This window comes from Lissotriton helveticus, chromosome 7, assembly GCF_964261635.1.
Source record: "Lissotriton helveticus chromosome 7, aLisHel1.1, whole genome shotgun sequence".
NCBI classification, from domain to species: domain Eukaryota; kingdom Metazoa; phylum Chordata; class Amphibia; order Caudata; family Salamandridae; genus Lissotriton; species Lissotriton helveticus.
The window spans coordinates 937,732,130-937,751,759 of record NC_136068.1 but is presented as its reverse complement, the minus strand read 5'-3'; the positions used below and the strand labels follow the sequence as shown (position 1 = coordinate 937,751,759).

Here is a 19,630-nt window from a genome sequence, read left to right as displayed (position 1 = left end):
AGTATCTAATCAATATGTATACCTGTGCATAATGGCAATTCAGGCTCAACTTCTGTAAATGGTTTAATGCCACTCCCACTCTGCTAAAGCCCTCCGTAAGCTTCTGAAAGTCCATGCAGACCTGCCCATCATGCTCATGCAGTTTTGCCACCAATAAACTTCTGTAGTTTGAATTTTTTATTTTTTATTTTGTAGTTGCCTTTGCTTTTATGTAAGCTCTTCAATTAAGCAACTAGATAAGGTTATGAGCGAACTCATTTGGAGACTGTTTGCAGTGTGGGACCTCACCTTAACTATTATACCTCGTTGCAGTAATTAGTAAAGATATAAATGTGGTGTCTTCTGTTACATAGAGTTTGATGTCAGTCCTGCTCACGAGCAGTTAGGTGTGTGGTATGTGCTAAACTAGCATCTCACGTCTTCCTCAGCCCACAATACCAGCCTTGACAGTTAGTACATACCAAATAGCGGAGGTGATTATAACAATTATGCTTCCAAACATGCCCTTCAAAGGTTGATGGCTGACAGTGGCATGAGGTATTAGTTAAGCACGTGTCTGTAGTTATGGTCTTTCTTCCCCCAATGACTCACAATGTGTCATCTAACTCGAATATTTTCAGCTGCCTTCTGGTCCAGTATTAGAGTCTACATTGGGAGCACTCTGCAGTGAGGCAAAATGCCGGTGGTTGCCTTATTAGACCTGTTACATTTCTAGGACTGCATGGCCTATTGCCATATTAAGTTAATTTACATTTCAATAGCAATTGAGTAAGTAGCCAATTTCTGGTCCCTTTGCTTGTTTATTCTATTGTCTGTGTTCAACATCCAGTTATCACTTTTAGACAGTGTGCAAGGGAGGTTTGGTGGGAAGCAAAGTCGATGTTTAAGGTTGAAAGGAAAGCAAAGAAAGAGTAAACCATATTTCCTATCCTATGCCCTTAGAGACTCATTACCTTTCTTATTCTATTCCCTTTCCCTGCTCATCTTCCTAATTTTCACCTCTTCTTGTCTCTGTTGCCCACCTGTATCCTCTCTCCTTCTACCACCCTCCCTCTTTGTCCTTTCTCTCTTTTTCTTGCTCATCCTACAATTCTCCAGCGACGACTTCATGCGCGAAGGACACTGTCCATGTTTTTTGTGAGTATTGACCTGGCGACGTGCATGGTGTATTTCTTTTTTGCATGCTGGTGCAATGGGCTCTGTCATCTGTTATTTAAATAGCAGTAGTGCAGTTTGGGTCCTTTCTGGATGAATCAGAACCGCTGCACGTCAATATCCGATCCCTGATTAACATTGTTGTGTTCACCCCAATCTGAAACTTACGTTAATCTTCATTCCTTCCCTCAACACCAGTGCAATTCATAGTTCCATCTGGTTTTTTATTTCCCTTGTTCCGCTGGAGAGGGATTTTACAGAGATGGGGTGATATTTTGTCAAAACATGCAATTTTACAATGGGTCGATGCCTCTGGTATGCGAAAAACTAGGAGACAGGCAGTCAGTCATATAAAACAGAGGAGATAGCTGACCTGTTAGAACTCCTGCGTGTTGTACTATCTCATCGTCCTTTCCACCACTGCTTTGGCATATTATAAGTTTAAACCATCACCCTTAAACTGTGTTGTTTTTCATCTCTTACACTCTTGTTTAAAGCTGTGACAAGTTCATTCTTCCCAGCGCAGAGCAGAAAATACAGTTACCCCTGTTCTGAAGGGCTTTGCTTTTTGAGTTCTGCAGATGAAGCAACCCTTTCACCAAATAAATCCCTATTGTGGATCACAGGATTTATTGCTAGCTGTAGGTGGTGTGTGCCACTCTCCGGCGGGTGTCATTGTTTACCTAGGATTCACAGCTATTGGTATTGTAGAAATCACATTTCACTCAGGGAGAAAGCTGATCATATATTTGGCATACAATGTAGGATACACAAGACAGCTGTTAAGCATGTTCTAGGTACTGTATGAGAAGTAGAAACATAAAACACCTAAGACAAAGTGTAATTAACTTACCACCATCTATTGCATGGAGAGTACTTCAGTTGTAGTCAGGCATTCATGAGATAGTGCTGACATGCTTATTCAGGAGAAAGGCAATCAGGACGATGAGATGGACCTGGTAGTCCAAGCCCCACCCATGATCTCATTGCAGTAGGTTATGCCACTCAACCAACTGTTGCCAGCCTCTCTAACGTTAAAAATAGTTCTTCTACCCACCACCATGTCAAGTCAAATGGAAGAAAAAAAACACGGAGTAAAAGAAACAAAGGCCTAAACAAACAATAGTAGAGGTACTGTGATCACCATGTTATACACAAAATACAAGAACATTAGCTGAGATTTCCCTGGGCCTTTCACCCACTGGCTAATTACCATCGAGTACTAGCCTTTTCTTATAAGTAGGTAGAGTGGTAGCTGTAGCCTAGCGGTTTCTAGGGAAGCCAGGGATTGTCAAAATGTCAATGCATAGCTTGGCAAAAATCCATGCACTGGCCCTGACTGCGATAATATGAACCGTGAAGAATGCTGGTCAATTTATTACCTTTGAAGAACTATAGTCAAAAATACTTGAAGTGCCCGTCCATCAGGAATAGACTAAATTACCACGTCTGCGATGGAAAACAGATTGTGTTATTTTAATAACCCTCACCCATCTGGATTTCCCCTGGGTGACATGCTTCATCATCTGGTTCTTCCTGGCCACCTGGGTGAGAGTTATTAAATGAAAACATTCTGTTTTCCATCACAGAAGTTGTCATTTAGTTTATTACTGAGGGACGGGCTCTTTATGTTTTACAATAATCAGGAGGACGAGCCCGTCTTTTTTCCTCTACCTCCTCTCCAGTGGATGTTTTCATGTGGAGAACTATAGCCACCATATCTGAAAAAAGAAGAAAACACTTTTTGTCCCTACTACAAATATCACACTTGCGACTTTTCCAGGCATATATCTCCCTAAAACATCTAAGAAAAACCTTAGAAGAATATCAAAAAATCTCATCTAAGCTTCCCTTAAAGTTAATAGAGGTAGGATGCACTGAATTTTCAGGCAACCTTCTCCATAGAGGATATGTTTTAAAAAAAAAATACTTCTCTCTTCTGGTATTGATGGCTGCTATTCGCTTCCCCCTGTTCGATTTATGAACAGTTCTCTTCCCAAATCATGTTATGGTCATTTATATCCTCATATGGGGTGTCCAACTCCCTTGACTGCTACAAAACTGTTAACACCATACACTGACTAATTGCCAACTACCATTGAGTAACTAGTAGCCATTTTACACTTTGTACAAAAAAGCCTGCCTTAAGCACATCTTTAACTCGGATGTTCTCCAAAGTACAGGAACTTCTAAGTCTTGACATTGTTTTCTCTGGAAATGTTTGGTTACAGATGCATGGTACCATTCTAGCTTTTTTAGATCATTCACATACTGTATCCTTTATCTTAACGTTTTGTTTGGTGATGGTCCCCTTCCCTTCTCCCATTATCTCATACGTAGTGCTAACATTCATTTGTCCACACTTCCATGCATGTGGCCCATCACTTTAACCGTCATTACCCTAATCTGATGAAATCCCCTGCTTGGGGAGAGTGAGGGGGGATTTGGCATGTTCTTTCTTTACATGTACAATGCCTGACAGACACTTTGTTTCTCAGCCCATGAAGGTGCAGCATGACTCGTTGGAAGAGCAGAAGGACCAGGAACTTGATGACCCAGTTTATGAGGAGGTGGACCACTTAAAACATCTGATCATACCTGGGATGGACAGTGGGTACCTTACAGATCCAGCCTGGGTGCCCCCAGTTGATCGGACGCGGAAGCCCATGAAGTTTCAAGATCACGCCACAAAGGGAACAGGGCCCGTGCTTGTGAAGTCCAGATCCCTTGAGGCTGGTCCTACTGCTGAGTCCACAAAGTCACTATCACTCGACCGGAGCCACTGCTTGGACCCTTTACGGTCTTCTCCGGGGGAGACGGCAGATAGACTCCGTCCTCAAAAAGCTGTCTCCCTGGAGCGAAACACAGATCCTAGCCGAATGCAAACTGCTCCTCTCAGAGGAACAACAACCAAAGGGGCCCTGGACCTCCGAACAATGCCCCCACTTTTCTTTGAGCCCCCACCCTCAACAGACCCTTTGAAGAGTGCGATGCGGAAAAAGAGTTCACAGTTGCAGTCCCCAATGAATGAAAAACTAATTCAGGAACTGAACTCAGTTATGCTGAAGAAAAGTGACCCCTGTGCAGAGAACGCGCAACAGGTTACGTGACAGTTCCCACCCTAGCTTGCTAAAGAGCCACTAGTAAAGAATATTATTTTTTTGTTTTTTGCATTATCACTTCTGATTTCTGGGATGCAATTTTCTTTGCCTTGAACTGTCTGGAAACTCTTGGGGTTTATTTTTCCACACCAACCTGTCCTTTCACCACCCTGACGCTTTCCCATCATACGTATTCACTGATAATCATGAGGATGGTTTAAAAGATAGAAATAAGTTGCAGAAGACACTTCTTCAGGAGGGAATTAAAGGTAATGCAAACAAACTAGGCTTAGGCCTACTACTCTGCCTAGGACACTCTGGTGTACATTAGTCTTCCTTGGGCGTATTAACAGCTGTAATTTCTTTCCTCACTCCAGTATACTCGAATGCAAAGTTCACAGAGCCATATGTTCACACACTGGAAAGCGAACTGTGGCCCCATGTTGTTCCTTTACAAGGATGAATGGGCTTACAACCAAGGGGTTTGGTTGTCACTCAAATGGGAAAGCTGACCATCTGAACTGTCTGCCACACTGTGATGTCATTTTATATATCATAAATAAGCACTGTTACCAAAGCGAAAATATGACATACTTCTTGTGGATTGTACTTGCCATTTTCAGGGGTTTCACTCCATGCTTCTGCCTTTCGTCTTTCTCACCATTTTCCATTCTTCACTTTCTTTCTCTTTTGCCCATCCTGCACTTATGAATAAATTGTCAACTTTTTTCTAAATCTTGCTTCGAATACTCCTTCCTCTCACTCACATTGTATGTATCTGTGTGTGTGTGTGTATAAGTATATGTATGTAGGTGTCTGTGTCTGTGTGTGTGTGTGTGTGTGTGTGTGTGTATATATATATATATATATATATATATATATATATATATATATATATATATATATATATATTCTATTCTATTTTAAAACACCTCAAATAACTCTATTTCTAATTCTCAGCATGTCACTCCACTCCCACAGTCTCACATTCTGCCTTGTCTCGTCATCTACCTTTCACATCCTCGAACACACTCACTGCCCTTCCATGCTTCACTTAATACTTTTCCTCCCCTCTAGATACCATAGTTTTAAATCCAAAGCTCAAGGCCTTTTTAATTTCAAATTAGTTTTATTGGTTTTAAGGGCAAAAATGATAGGCAGAGCAAAACAGTAGGTATGCAGCAGGCATATATAGCGAGACAGACAGACAGGCACGTCTTCTCTAAGAGTCGTCAAGGAGGCAAGTAAAACACGCCAACACAGAGATGCACTGCCGATATTATTGTGAAAGTGCCGTGTAAAAAGGTCAATTGAACAGAACAAGAAGAAGAAACAAGCCCCCCTCCCTTTACCCAACCTCCCCCTCCTCCCCCCTCCCCGACCAGTATGCCGTTTGTCTGGAACTTCTGAAACGACATGTTCAGAGTGGTATGCTTCAAGGTGTTCAAACTCATGGGGGATCTCGTGGTGGTCCTGTGAGCCGTAGAATGCGGAGATATTTTGGGCATGTGATTTTGTGAAATTCTCAGGACAAGACGGACAGAAGGGGCCTTTTTTACAAACAACTTTCTCTTCAATCTCCCTTTACTTGTCTCACTCTCCCTCACCCACATTTATCTGCTGCATGTCACTCTCAATACTACCTCCCTAGTTGTCTCGCTCGGACCCTTTCCTCCTCTCTACATCTCACTGTTCACTCCCCCTGCCCCCTTCGTTTCACTCATCCATATACTTCATACTCTATTTACTCTTTTTCCACTTGGTCGAATCTTTCTTCACTCTCCCTCTACTCATCGTACTCATTCTTTTTTCTCTCCTCTACATCATGTTCTTTACTGCCTCTCTTACTTATTACGTGTTTCCACCCACTCGCGTCTACCTTCACTGACTGCTCATCCTTGCCTCTTTCTCTTTAGTCATTCTTTTTTGTCGTTTTTTGCAGTAGCTATGTTTTCGCCGCTCCTCATTTTAACCCAACACCACTGTTAAAATTGGTGCAATTGTGCTATTCTTTACATTGATGCCAAGATGTGAATGGTCAGTTAAGTCTGACCTCTCCTTTCGCCCTCCTGAGTAGGTGTTATGCAGACTATGTGTAATGTGACGTGGTCACAATAGAGTGGAGGACCATTTGTTCACTACCGTTACCCCACAATTGGAGCCTGCAGCTATTTCAGTTTTCCTTGTGCTCTAACTCACTTCCCCTGCAATTTCCTCTCACTCTTTTCTTCTACCACTTCCACCTCTGTTGTCCAGTTACATTCTAGCTCTGTTTCTGCCTTCCTCTTGCTTTTCTGGGACCCCCCATTGATAGCTATTGCTTTTCATTCTCTATCTCGCTCCAGACTCGCCACATCTTAATCTTTTTAAAGAACCAAAGAAGAAATGTATAACTAGCACATTTAAGTGAGTGTGGTTTCCTTCATCTAAAGTGGAATTCAACTTTTACTTATATTATAATGTGCGTCACTGTTGTTTTATATTATTGATTTTAAGATTAATTAATATGCAATGGTGGGCTGGGCTACAGGGAAATGGAGAAAATAACCAACATATCTATGCCTCCTCATGGCTGGCAGCACCTGACGTGACTTGTTTGCTCCCCTCCTTTCCTGAGGAACCAATCTATCAGGGATTCTGTTGGTTTACCATTAGTCCAATCCACGTCTGTAATTATGTCAGTTGTTTGATGTAAATTATTGTACAGAAATATGCATAACAAAGTTACTTTTTTATGCTATTCCAAGTCTGAAGACAGTCTTGTGGAGTGAAGCAGCTTTTTTAATAAATCACTCCTGAAACATCTCAAATCAGTGCCTTTAAGTTTAATGCGTTATTTATGGCCGGGTACTTTAAACTGCAGATAGTGAAGAGTTTTCTCGCTGATGAGCTTTTGGCATCACCTCAGAGCTGCCTAAAATGGTCAAAGCTATCCAAAACCTCAGAAATGAAAAGAATACCATCTGTTACAAATATATGCAAAAGGCATAACCTGTAAAATTATGTTGAATTGATATGATATATATTTTTAAAATTCTGGTGAAATAATGTTTGTAGCGTGCGTGGATGTAGATTCACTTGCTCTGTATTTCGAGCTTCGATATGTGATGTGACTTCTCCCTTAGTGAGTAATGTAATGTGCATGGGCACTGACTTCTTCTGAGATTGCTTTTTTTGCAAACAAGAGGGCTCAGAGTTTCTTCGTGGTTCCCATATGTTTTCATGCCCACATGCCTGGATTTCAACACTGATGCATCGGAAAACCAGGAAGGGCATTGATGTCTCTCCACCGTGATTCTTCACTGGCTGCCTTTGAATGACCGATAACCATTGCTCAATGCCTGGGATGCTGAGGGCCTTCACACACCCTTCCATGTGTCCTCTCTCGGCTTTCAACACCCAAAATTGCAGACTGGAATGGGGACAGAGACCCTTCGAACATTGCCTCTGGTGTAACTCTAAATACCCGTGGTTGGACCATCCGGGCATTGGCAATTTGTATCTCTCTCCTGACCATGAAAATGCCTCCTGTGAGTTCTGCCTCACCTTCCACTTCAAGGGAACCCTCAGGTACCAAACCGAAGGGCACTGGGCACAATGCAAGTTGCACCAACAAGCTTCCTTCAAAACTCTGCACATCTTCAAAAAAGAAGATCTCTTCAGCACCGTAGAAGGAAAAATCACGGCATTCCAGGCAACAACAGTCCAGAGACGGTTTTGTTAAGCATTGGGACGTCGAGCCAACCCTGAAGAGCAGCCTCCCTCGTATTAGGTCCACACCCAGGATCATAAATGCACCACTCACCCTCAAGACCCATGGCCAGCCAGGGTTACATAAAAAGTCCCACTCCATAGTAGAACACTGCTCCCAAGGGAGTCACGCACCCACCCCCGGAGCATGAAAACAACCAACTAACTCTTTCTGGACCCCCACTGCCATTGGGTTCTGGTCAGCTCAGAGAGGAGGCTTTGGGGTCAACCAAGGCTCCTGTCAAGGGAATCAACCCCCCTCCCACCCCAGCTTCTTCTTCAAAGTAGTGAAGCTGGGGTGTCTCTGAGGCAGTGTGTAAAGCATTTGTGAACACATACAGTAATACAGTGAAAACACTACAAATGGACACCACACCAGTTTAGAAAAATAAGTAATCTTTATCTAAACCAAAACAAGACCAAACAACAAAAATCCACTATACAGTATTAAAAATAAGGTGTTTGAGGCATATGAGCAGCAGATCTCACACTGAGCAATAGATCGCCACCTGGTGTTGGTCTCGGATGATTGCAGGTTGTTGTTGTCTTGGAAGAAGTCTTTGTAGTCACGAGATAGGTGACTTCTCCCTTGGACGATAGTGCGCATGGGCATCGACTCCATCCTTAGATTGTTTTTTTCTGCCACTGGGTTCGGATGTAACTTTTACGCTCCGGTTCAAAATCTACTTTCTAAGTTATTCGACGCATCAAAAACTTACTTAAACTCTTCTAAACAACTTTCGACATCAAGAACCATCGACTCAACCTCATCAGCTCGATTCTGGTCGTCGACGCGGGCCGTTGGGCCTATCCACTCCGTGACGCCTAAATCTCATGGAAAGGACGCCGTTCAAGAAATGCCCCAAGTGTGGAGCAAAACTCCTGCACAATGACATCACAAGGTCTGTAACCTGTGCTTATCACCAGAACACGACGAGTACAGCTGTCCAGCCTGCGCATCCTTTCGATCCAAGAAGACTATTCGAGATCAGAGGCCCCGTCGACAAATCATGCAGAGATCAGCTCTGGAACCATAGGACATCTTCGATGAGGGTCCAGATGTCCCTGAGGAAGATTCCGAAGACCTTGAAATCGTATCTGGGGCAGACGACTCCGATGACTCCATACCTTCGGGTCAACCTGTGAGTGCTACTGCCCCTGCCCCAATCTCAACACCTAAATCGAAGGCAAAGGTCAACACTCCGCCTCCGGGGCCCAGTCGTGACCGAAAAACTACTTCAGAAGCCCCGCCTTCGAGCTCGGCTCCGAAGAAAAATACAAAATCCTTCCGGTAGCTCGGGACCGTGCAAACCGCATGTGCCGATACTACCGGCTCCATCGGCACCGAAAGAAGTCCCGGTTCCGAAAACAACTCCGAAACCGTTGACTCGGAAAGACAAACCGGCTCCGAACATAATAAAGCCTGCTTCCGACGCTTCCAAGCCGACGGAACCAGCTTCAGCTCCAAAGCCAAGATCTTCGGAGCCAAGACCTATGCCAAAGGACTCTGCCACGACTCCTAAGGCTGAGGACACAGAAAAGAGACAACCATGCTCGGAACCGAAAAAATCGACACCGAAAGCGGTTCCTGACGAAGAGGAGCTTTTTCACCCTGAGCCTCGACAGAAAAAGATCTATATTGACCAAAACACAGGACATGTTTCTACTGTGCCAGACAGAAAGAGGAAATTATATACAGCACCTCCACCTCCAGTGTCTGTAAAGAAGAAGGACTCTGCCACATCACCTACACGTCCTTCTTCTCCTAAACCTCCCTCTATTCCTCCTCCTCCTCTTCTTTCACCTCCTCCAAATTCTCCTCCTCATTTTTCACTACAACATACACCTCCTCATAATAATGATGATGATGGGCGGAGCTAGCAGCCGCGGAAAATGGCCGCATAGTCCCGGGGCTCCGTCGACACCGTTTTACTATCCTACAATATCCTGCTTCAATCCACGATCTGCGACCCCCCCTCCCCTCTACAGTGTCGCGGAGCACCTGGGGGCCTGGCTGACCCGACTTGAGACGGATCCATACAGCTCCGGCGGAGTGGGCGGGCTGCCTCGCTGGAACTCCTGGAAGGCCCGTGGCCCGCGGTCTCCAGTAGCAGCGTGCCCGCGTTGCGTGCGGCGACGTGCGGCGGAGACTGGGCGGCTGCACCGCCAGTTGTCGGGACCCTCCGCTGGGTTCGGCGAGATCTCAGAGGAGCAGCCGAGGGGAGTGCGGCCATCATTACCTGCACTGCGGACCTGGCCCTCGCTTAAACCAGCGGTGAGGAGTCGGGAGGGGACGGGGGTGCACGCGCGGCCTTCCGCGGACCCGGGGCACCAGGGACACACACGGCAGCAGGCACAGACTTTGGCTGTGGAAGGGGGAGTGCAGTGACTTGTGGTCTCCCCCCTCCTACCCACCCAGAGAGCCTTGGACGGTCCGCCCGGCCCGAGATCAGCCCCTCTCCTGGACTAAAGCACGGGCACACAGGGGACTGCGCACCTCCCCCCGCTCTCCTGCTGCTTATTCACCACGAGGCCCAGGCCCCACCGCATTGCCAATGGTTGTGGCGGACCTGCTGCTTCGCCGGCCAAGCGGTATCACGACGGTCTCGGTGCCCATATCTGGCGCCGGGCTATCTCCTTGAAGTCCCAGTGGTGCTGCTCTAGACGTTTGAAAGCGGCAGTATTTACTTGGCGGCCAGTTTCCCCTTCACGCAAAGGCGGGGGCATATCAGGCCCAAAGGAGACATGGGGAAGGGAGACAGGACCCAGAGCAAGCTCCCCTTTTCGCAGCGGAGGGTCCAGGTGCTGAGTCCACAGGCGCCCCAGGATGAGGTTTTGCCCGCGGGGGAACGCCCGGAGGATAACTCGGAGATAAAATCGATGCTTCGATCCATGGAATTGAATATCCAAACAAACATCACGGCGCTGGGGACCAAGATGGACGCCATGTCATATAGGATGGACCGCATGGCGGAGCGTCTCGACAAACACACAGAGAGGCATGACATGGCGGAAAGGCGCATCACGGAGGTGGAGGAGGCCCAGACAGACTTGGATACCGCGAGACGCCGTGCGGAGACGTTGATCAAGACTCTGCAAGACAAGACGGAGGATTTAGAAGCACGGTCCCGTCGCTGCAACCTCCGCATCCTTGGCCTGCCGGAGACCACTCAGACCGGCCGAATGGAGCAGTTTGTGGAAACCCTGCTCACTAACCTGCTCGGAGAAGGAGTGTTCTCGTCCATGTTTGTGGTTGAACGTGCTCATCGGTCGCTGGGCCCACGTCCTAATCCGGGTCTCCCTCCGCGGCCAATTATTGCGAAGCTTTTGAATTACAGAGACAGGGACACGGCACTTCGGTTGGCGCGTTCCAAGGGTGATCTACGCTTCGAGGGATCAGTGATTTCCATCTTCCCTGACTTCACGGCCCGGGTACAGGAGGCGCGCAAGCACTTTGCGCCGCACAAGAAACGACTCAGAGACATGGGCCTTGATTACGCCATGCTGTACCCAGCCAAGCTGCGTGTGAATAGGCAGGGCCATTCGCACATCTTCACGGACCCTGTGGAGTTGCAAAAAGCATTGAAGAAATGGGCTCGAGACAAGCCGGAAGAGCAGGCGGATAATCAGGAAGAAGACGGTCAGCAACATGTGGACAATCAGGAGTGACCTGGCGATAACTGCTCTGTGGTATAGTGTTTTGCTAACTGATCCTTTTTGAGGTCGTGTGTGCTTGGAGTGATCTGGATCCGGAGGGACTATTTACTGCCGAGATGTCACAGATAAGAGGGCGTGGGATGCGGGCACAGTTATTGTTCATTGTTGTGATAGACTGCACCCATTGTGACTGTTGCTCTCTCTGCCTATTACTATTTGATGGGTTGTGGTTGCAGCGTTGGGGGCGTGTGGGGGGGGAGGGGGAGTTCTTCCCGGCATAGCTGGGAGAAATGCAGAAGTTGTATCTGCGGTTTGATGGGCTGATGCATACTTGATGGTGTACGACGGGGGGTGGGGACTCGGGGCAACAGAGTTGAGACTTACTAGGTGAGTCTGTTGTGGCTGGCTACCTTTGCCCACGAGCCGTTGGCTATGGGGTTTCTGGACTGGTGGCTGGGGAGGGGCGGGTGGGACAGGGACCTGAGTGACCGAGTTGGGGAGGGTCAGCTGTGGGAGGAGGGTGGACTGTTGGGGTTTGTTTTGGGACTTGGACTGTTCTTTTTGTTATTGATTGAAAATGTGCTTTGCCAATTTGTGCGGGGACCTCCCCATAAGCTTGCAGCTGTTGCTCCCCTTCCGTTTCTCCTGCTTGACTGTGTTGCCGCAGTAAACGCGAATCTATTCCACAACTTTATTATCTTCTGCCATGGCGGGTGGGACTGATACTTCCGAGCTCACGGCACTGAGGGAGCCGGAACCTACACACTTAAGAATCTTGACTTGGAATGTACGGGGCTTAAATGACTTCAGGAAGCTTCGTAAAGTCCTCAGTTACCTGCGCAGACACCACATAGATCTTGCACTATTACAGGAAACACACTTGCCTTTGACCAGCAAAATGCTTCATCACAAGGGTCTGGTGGATTGTAGTGTAGCTTCTGGGTTCACAACACACTCTAGGGGAACTCTCATCTGGGTTAACCCTGGCTCCAAACTGAAACTGACGCTCCTGGAAGCCGACACTGAGGGCAGATATGTACTCTGCAGATGTAAGGGCAGGGGTCTTGATTGTATGGTGGTGAATGTGTATGGCCCAAACTTTGACTCCCCGGAGTTCTACACGACACTGGCTCAGAAATGCGAGCTGTATGAATGTACAGGGATGCTCTGGGGTGGGGATTTCAATCTGGTTCTTGACCCGATGTTGGACAGGTCAGCGGGACCGCATAGGAGTCCGTCGGCGGCGGCAGCGGTGCTACAGACTGCAATGACGCGTCTGGATTTACTAGACGTTTGGCGAAACAGGCACCATGACAGAGGGGGCTACACGCACTATTCCTCCTACCACGAGATACACACGAGAATTGATTACTGGCTAGCATCGCGGCCTCTGGCTAGCAGAGTGAGGGACTGTCTGATTCTGCCCCGCACACTTTCGGATCATTCTCCTCTCCTCATGCTTCTCGAACTGCCGACGCCTCGTCTCCCCCCTTTCACGTGGCGCTTTCCCCCATATTCTTTACTAGACGAAGTGTTTAGGGGCGAACTCGCAGAGGAGATCCAGAACTTCTTTGACATCAACGAGGGCTCCGTGGATGACTTCCAAACGCTGTGGGAGACATTCAAGGTGTATGTACGCGGTGTAGCTATGGCCAAACACTCCAGCGTCCTTAAGTCCATTAGGCAGCGGCTTCAACACCTGGAAACGCGTCTGGCGGAGCTGGAACAGGGGCTGCAGGCAGGCCCCGACGGGGACACACTAGATATTATTAAACAGCTAGTATCAGAATACAATGCGGAAGCTGATAGGGAGGTCCAACACATGGGCAAATATGCTACGGCACGCACTTATGGCGAAGGTGGGAGGCCTGGATCCCTGCTGGCCAACATGGTTCGCAGCGAAAGGCGACAGCTTGTAGTTGGCGAATTGGAGTCGAGTACGGGAGAGCTCCTGACCGACGAAGAGCGAATTCTAGATGAGTTTCGACAATTCTACTCCACTCTTTATGCGGCCAAATCTACCGGCATGGAAGGGGCAATAGATGATTACTTAGGCTTTATTAAAATGCCACAGCTATCAAACGCACAGAGGGAGTTCCTGATGATGCCCATTCAGAGGGAAGAGATAGTTGATGCCCTGAACAGCATGAGCGCGGGCAGTGCTCCGGGTGCCGACGGGCTGACGGTTGGCTTCTACAAGGCCTTCGGGGACCAGTTGGTACCCTACCTGTCGACTCTGTTCGACGGCATATGTCAGGAAGGCTGTATGCCGCCGACCATGCGAGAGGCACTCATTGTTACTCTCCTTAAGCCGGGAAAACCCCCGACAGAACGGAGCTCATACCGGCCACTCTCGTTAATAAACGTCGATGCTAAACTGTACGCCAAAATTCTGGCGACGCGTCTGGCTCTCCTGACCCCGGAACTGGTTGCTCCGGAGCAGGCTGGCTTCATCCCTACCAGGAGCCTTACCTACAACATACGCACGGTGCTGGGGACAATGCAACATGTTAAACCGGAGTGTAAGGCACTAGCTGTATTTTTGGACATGGAAAAGGCGTTCGACTCTGTCGAATGGCCCTTCATGTCTAGAGTGCTACGGAAGCTGGGCCTGGGAGAACCCTTCCTGCAGATGATAGGTGCGTTATACTATGAACCATCAGCTAGAATTCGCCTGGGCAACAGAGTTTCGGACGCCTTCGCAATACGCAGGGGCACCAGGCAGGGCTGTCCTCTCTCGCCGCTGCTGTATGCGCTCGTTGCCGAACCTCTGGCGTGCGCACTGAGGGAATACCATAGTCTCGAGGGAATCAGTTTCCCTACATACAAGATCTGCATATCCACGTATGCTGACGATACCCTCCTATATGTTAGAGACCCAGAGCTCAATCTCTCCTCTGTGCTGCGGGAAGTAGTGCAGTTTGGAGCGTTATCAGGACTGAGAGTAAACTGGAGCAAATCCGTCGCATTCCCACTGACCCCGGCAACAAGCAAGTTTGAGATGGATTATCCACTACAGTGGTCGGATGACCCGGTTCGATATCTGGGCATACAATTGCACCCGGACCCAGATGTTCTGGTGAGGGAGAATTATGGGGTGGCCTATTCCAGACTGTCCGATGACATTGACAGATGGTGCAGGTTACCGTTATCCCTGTCGGGTCGCATAGCCCTGATGAAAATGATTGTCCTGCCTCGGTTCCTGTTTTTGTTCAATACCATCCCGGTGACCTTACCGAAGGTTTTCTTCAAGACGCTGACCCAGGCTCTCACGCGGTTGGCCTGGGGGGGCAAGCAGCCGAGGATACAGTGGCAAATCCTCACGCTCCCATATGAGCAAGGAGGATTAGGGGCGCCTGACTTAGAGAGATACTACAGAGTTGCGCAAGCAACACATTTGCATACTTGGATTCACGGGGATCGCAACATCCCCCACGTGATACTTGAAACCCTTTTCGCCGCCCCTCTCCCCCCGCCGGCCACAGTGTTTGAACCGGCTTCGCGTCGGGTTGGTACATTGGACTCCATAACGGCGACTAATCATGCGTGGCATTCTTTGGCTCGGAGACATGGACACGACCTTCTGTATTCCCCACTTGTCCCTATAGACTGGGCAGTGTGGCTCTCGCCGCTACGGGAGAAGGGGGTCCTGTGTGCGCTTCGACAATTGGGCATACTCAAGCTGGGAGATCTATTCAAAGAGGGTACGGCGATCACCTGGACACAGCTGGCACAATCCAGGCCGTCTGCCACACTAATGCAGCGTTTCCATTTCCACAGGATCCGTGCGGCGTTACGGGACTCGTTGGGTGCGACCATGCAGGAGCCTCCTGAAACCCCGGAACTGTCGTACGTTATCAAAACGCCGTCCCCTAGCCACCTTATCTCCCGGTTGTATCGGATGGGTCAGCGTTGCGGCCAACAGACTATCTCCAAAGCTCGATCGGCATGGCAACGGGATCTGCAGGCAGACATAAGCGATTCAATGTGGGAATACTGCTGTCGCAATACTAGAAGGGTTTCCATTAACGCTCGACATAGACTCATTCACTTCAAATTCCTGCAAAGAATATATTACACCCCTGAACGCCTACATAGGTATGGCCTCCGACAATCAGCGGAGTGCGATCGCTGCCACTCTCCAGTGGCGGATTTCATGCATCTTGCGTGGACATGCCCGGGCATCAACAGATTCTGGGCGGACATTTTTGATGAGCTGGGCCACATACTGGAGACCGAGTTACCGGTTGACCCGGCGTTGGCACTCCTGGGACACTCCAGAATTCTCCCGCCGGCGATGCGTCGCCTTGCAGACCTGGGACTAATAATGGCCCGACGGTTGGTGGCGCGGTGCTGGATGCGAGGTCCTCTCCCGACCAAAGATGGGTGGTCCAGAGATATGCTGTATGGGTGCACTCAGTCGCAGCTCTATAGCGAGCTTCTACCTCCTCGCAGCAGACCCAAAAATTTCTGGGACCAGTACCTGACGTATGCTACCAAAAAGGCTGACGCGGATTCGGGACATGAGGAAGAGGAGAACCAGATCGGGGAGGAGGACACTGAGGCTCGGGGCTCGATTCTTTCGGATTAAGTGATTAGTGGAGGCCTGGGTGCGTCACTGGGTGAGTCTTCGAGGGTGGTGGGAAGCTAGTGGTAGCGTGCTATTTGAACGCCATTTCCAGTGTGCTCCTTACAGGGCGGGTCGCCACAGTACACAGGGGTCACTGAGGTTTGGAGTGGGTGGAGGGTAGGTCACGGATCGGGAGGACGGGTTAGGAGGTGACATAGGTTTGGGAGTCACGCAGAGGCAAGCACGGGGGTAGTTAAGGGTGGGAAGGGGGTAGGTTCGAGAGGGGTAGTTGTAAGAGAGGTTGTAAACTGGGTTTCAGGGGATAGACAGACATTCCACACCAACACACCTAATCACATAGTGGGGCTGGGTGGGCACCAACAGGGGGGGGCGAGGTTAGGATGGGGAGGCCATGGTACCTAGGGAATGTGTGCTCAGCAGTTGAGAAGAGGCAAGTCGTCCACTGTTCCCTGGGGGGCTCCTGCTCTATAGATCTGCCGATCCTACCATGATGGTCTTGAAGTTCATTTACATCGCTGCCGGCCTCAGGGTTGTAGGCATAGAGCTGTGTGTCTGTACTGTCACTGAATAAAAGTTTATAACAAAAAAAAAAAAAAAAAAAATGATGATGATGATATTATGGGGGAGGGAATGACCCAAATGACCCTTTTAACTACCCAACAGATCCACCTGACTGGGAGTACCCAGTGCCACCAGATGTCCCACAGGATGTACCAGATATCCCTGATCCATATACATACCCATCCAAACCTTCTCCCCCAGAAGACAATATTGGGTTTGGACACCTACTCAATAGAGCTGCCATCCATCATGGGGTCAAATGCACTCAGATGAGGCAGAAGAAGATTTTCTACTTGACACTTTTGAGCAATCCCAAAAGTCAGTACAAATACTACCTATGATCAAAGGGGTCATTAAGCATGCACCAGAAGTGTTTAAAGATCCGGTACGGGCTAGGATCATAAACCCCAGAGTAGAAAAGAAATATAGGCCTGCTCCTTGGGATCCCGCATACATTAAAGGACAGCTACCTTTAGACTCACTAGTCGTTTCCAACGCTAGAAAAAGAGCAAACTCCCAAACATCAGGCAAAGCGCCACCTCCTGATAAAGAGTCAAAGATGATAGACGCTTCAGGCAGGAGAATAGCTGCCCAAGCAAGTAACACATGGTGCATAGCTAATACACAAGCCCTCCCCGCAAGATACGACAGGGCTCATTATGATCAGCTAGAAACACTCTTACAGCATCTACCTGACCAATATAAAGCACAAGCTAATGACCTTATCCAAAAGGGTAAGCTAATTTCTAATGCTTCCATCAAGTGCGCACTTGATGCAGCAGACACTGCGTCTAGAGCAATAAACACTAGTGTCCTCCTTAGACGCCATGCATGGCTACGCATCTCAGGCTTTAAGCAAGAGGTGCAAAGTACCATATTAAATCAGCCATTTCTAACCATCAGCAGCTTTTTGGCCTAGCTGTAGACACAGCACTTGAAAAGATGAAAAAGGAAACTGACACTGCCAAATCTATGGGAGCTTTGCAGTCCACACAAACAAGAGGCTCCTTTTGTCGCTCCTTCTATAGAGGAGGCTCCAAACAAACTGGAGCAAACAATTCCTTTAAAAACAATACACAAACATCATCCAATAGAGGATATTTTAGAGGAGGCTACAGAGGCAATAACAACAAGGGGAGAGGTCGAGGTAATAACAACAAACGAACCTCTCACACCGCAAAACAGTGACTTCCTTCCGCTCCCCCAACAGCATCCCACTCCTGTAGGGGGGAGAATAACACAGTTCCTACCTGTCTGGAATTCCATCACAGCAGACAAGTGGGTAAGACAGATTATCCAGTATGGCTACTGCCTAGAACCTACAGCTACCCCTCCACATATACCACCCAGACAGCGTTCAATGTCTACAGAACATCTTAAGCTGCTCAAACAAGAGGTTCTATCATTGCTTCAAAAGGACACAATAGAAATAGTTCCATTACAACATCAAGGGGCAGGGGTTTACTCGCTGTATTTCCTAATATCAATCAATCAATCAAGGACATTTATAGAGCGCACTACCTACCCGGAGGGTCTCAAGGCGCTTGGGGGGGGGGGGTGCTGCTACTGCTCGAACAGCCAGGTCTTGAGCTTCTTCCTGAAGGAGAGGTGGTCTTGGGTCAGGCGTAGGTCGGGAGGGAGGGAGTTCCAGGTCTTGGCGGCCAGGTGGGAGAAGGACCTTCCTCCTGTTGTCGTTCTTCGGATGCGGGGGACGGCGGCGAGGGCGTGCCTGGCTGATCGGAGGTGGCGTTTGGGAGCGTAGAAGTTGATGCGGTTGTTGAGGTAGCTCGGGCCTTGATCGTGTAGGGCTTTGTGTGCGTGGGTGAGGAGACGGAAGGTGATCCTTTTGTTGACGGGGAGCCAGTGCAGGTCTCTCAGATGTCCGGAGATGTGGCTGCGTCGGGGGATGTCGAGGATGAGTCTGGCTGAGGCGTTCTGGATCCGCTGGAGTCTCTTCTGGAGCTTGGCGGTGGTTCCGGCGTAGAGGGCGTTGCCGTAGTCCAGTCGGCTGGTTACGAGGGCCTGGGTGACCGTCTTACTGGTCTCGATGGGGATCCACCGGAAGATCTTCCGTAGCATGCGCAGGATGTTGAAGCATGACGAGGAGACGGCGTTGACTTGTCTGGTCATGGAGAGGGAGGAAAGACGGGACACTAAGACCAATTCTCGACCTCAGGCCCCTTAATCTGTATATAAACTCAGATCATTTTCATATGATCACTTTACAACAAGTGCTCCCATTGTTGCAACAAGGCGATTTCCTTACTACACTAGACCTCAAGGACACCTACTTCCACATTCCAATACATCCACTTCACAGGAAGTATCTAAGGTTTGTACTAGAAGTTCAAAGTCCTTCCATACGGGTCACAACTGCACCAAGAGTGTTTACAAAGTGCCTAGCAGTAGTAACAGCACATCTCAGAAGGCAACACATTTATGTCTTCCCATACCTAGACGATTGGCTCATAAAAGCCAAGTCATTCAATCAGTGTGTCCAACACACATCTCAGACAATTCAAACATTGCACAACTTGGGGTTTACAATCAATTACACCAAATCGCATCTCCAGCCCTCTCATGTACATCAATACCTAGGGGCTACAATAAACACGTCTTCAGCTCTAACTTATCCCACTCCAGCCAGGATACAGAGCATTCAAGCCTTAGTCACACAAGGTTTCAAGACCAACACTCTATCCCAGCCAGAGTGTTCATGCAACTAATAGGCATGATGGCATCTTGCATTTTTATTGTACAATATGCAAGACTGCAAATGCGCCCATTGCAGGAATGTCTAGCACATCAGTGGAAC

The 19,630-nt window shown here is 48.4% G+C and overlaps 1 protein-coding gene across 10 annotated transcripts in view; it reads left to right on the top strand.

Annotated features, from left to right (window-relative positions):
- Positions 1–19,630, top strand: part of ARAP3 (ArfGAP with RhoGAP domain, ankyrin repeat and PH domain 3) — a 680,145-nt gene that overhangs the window by 596,204 nt on the left and 64,311 nt on the right. For 5 of the 10 annotated variants that reach the window (XM_078653510.1, XM_078653512.1, XM_078653509.1 and 2 more), the window contains 2 exons: positions 1,099–1,137; positions 3,654–4,396. The exons of 1 other annotated variant lie outside the window; for it this stretch is intronic. In XM_078653510.1, coding sequence (XP_078509636.1) covers positions 1,099–1,137; positions 3,654–4,265 — 651 coding nt within the window. In that variant the 3' untranslated portion in view covers positions 4,266–4,396. Of the gene's footprint in view, positions 1–1,098; positions 1,138–3,653; positions 4,992–19,630 lie in introns of those variants that run through there. 4 more of the 10 variants (XM_078653514.1, XM_078653516.1, XM_078653515.1 and 1 more) reach the window with 4 other exon arrangements.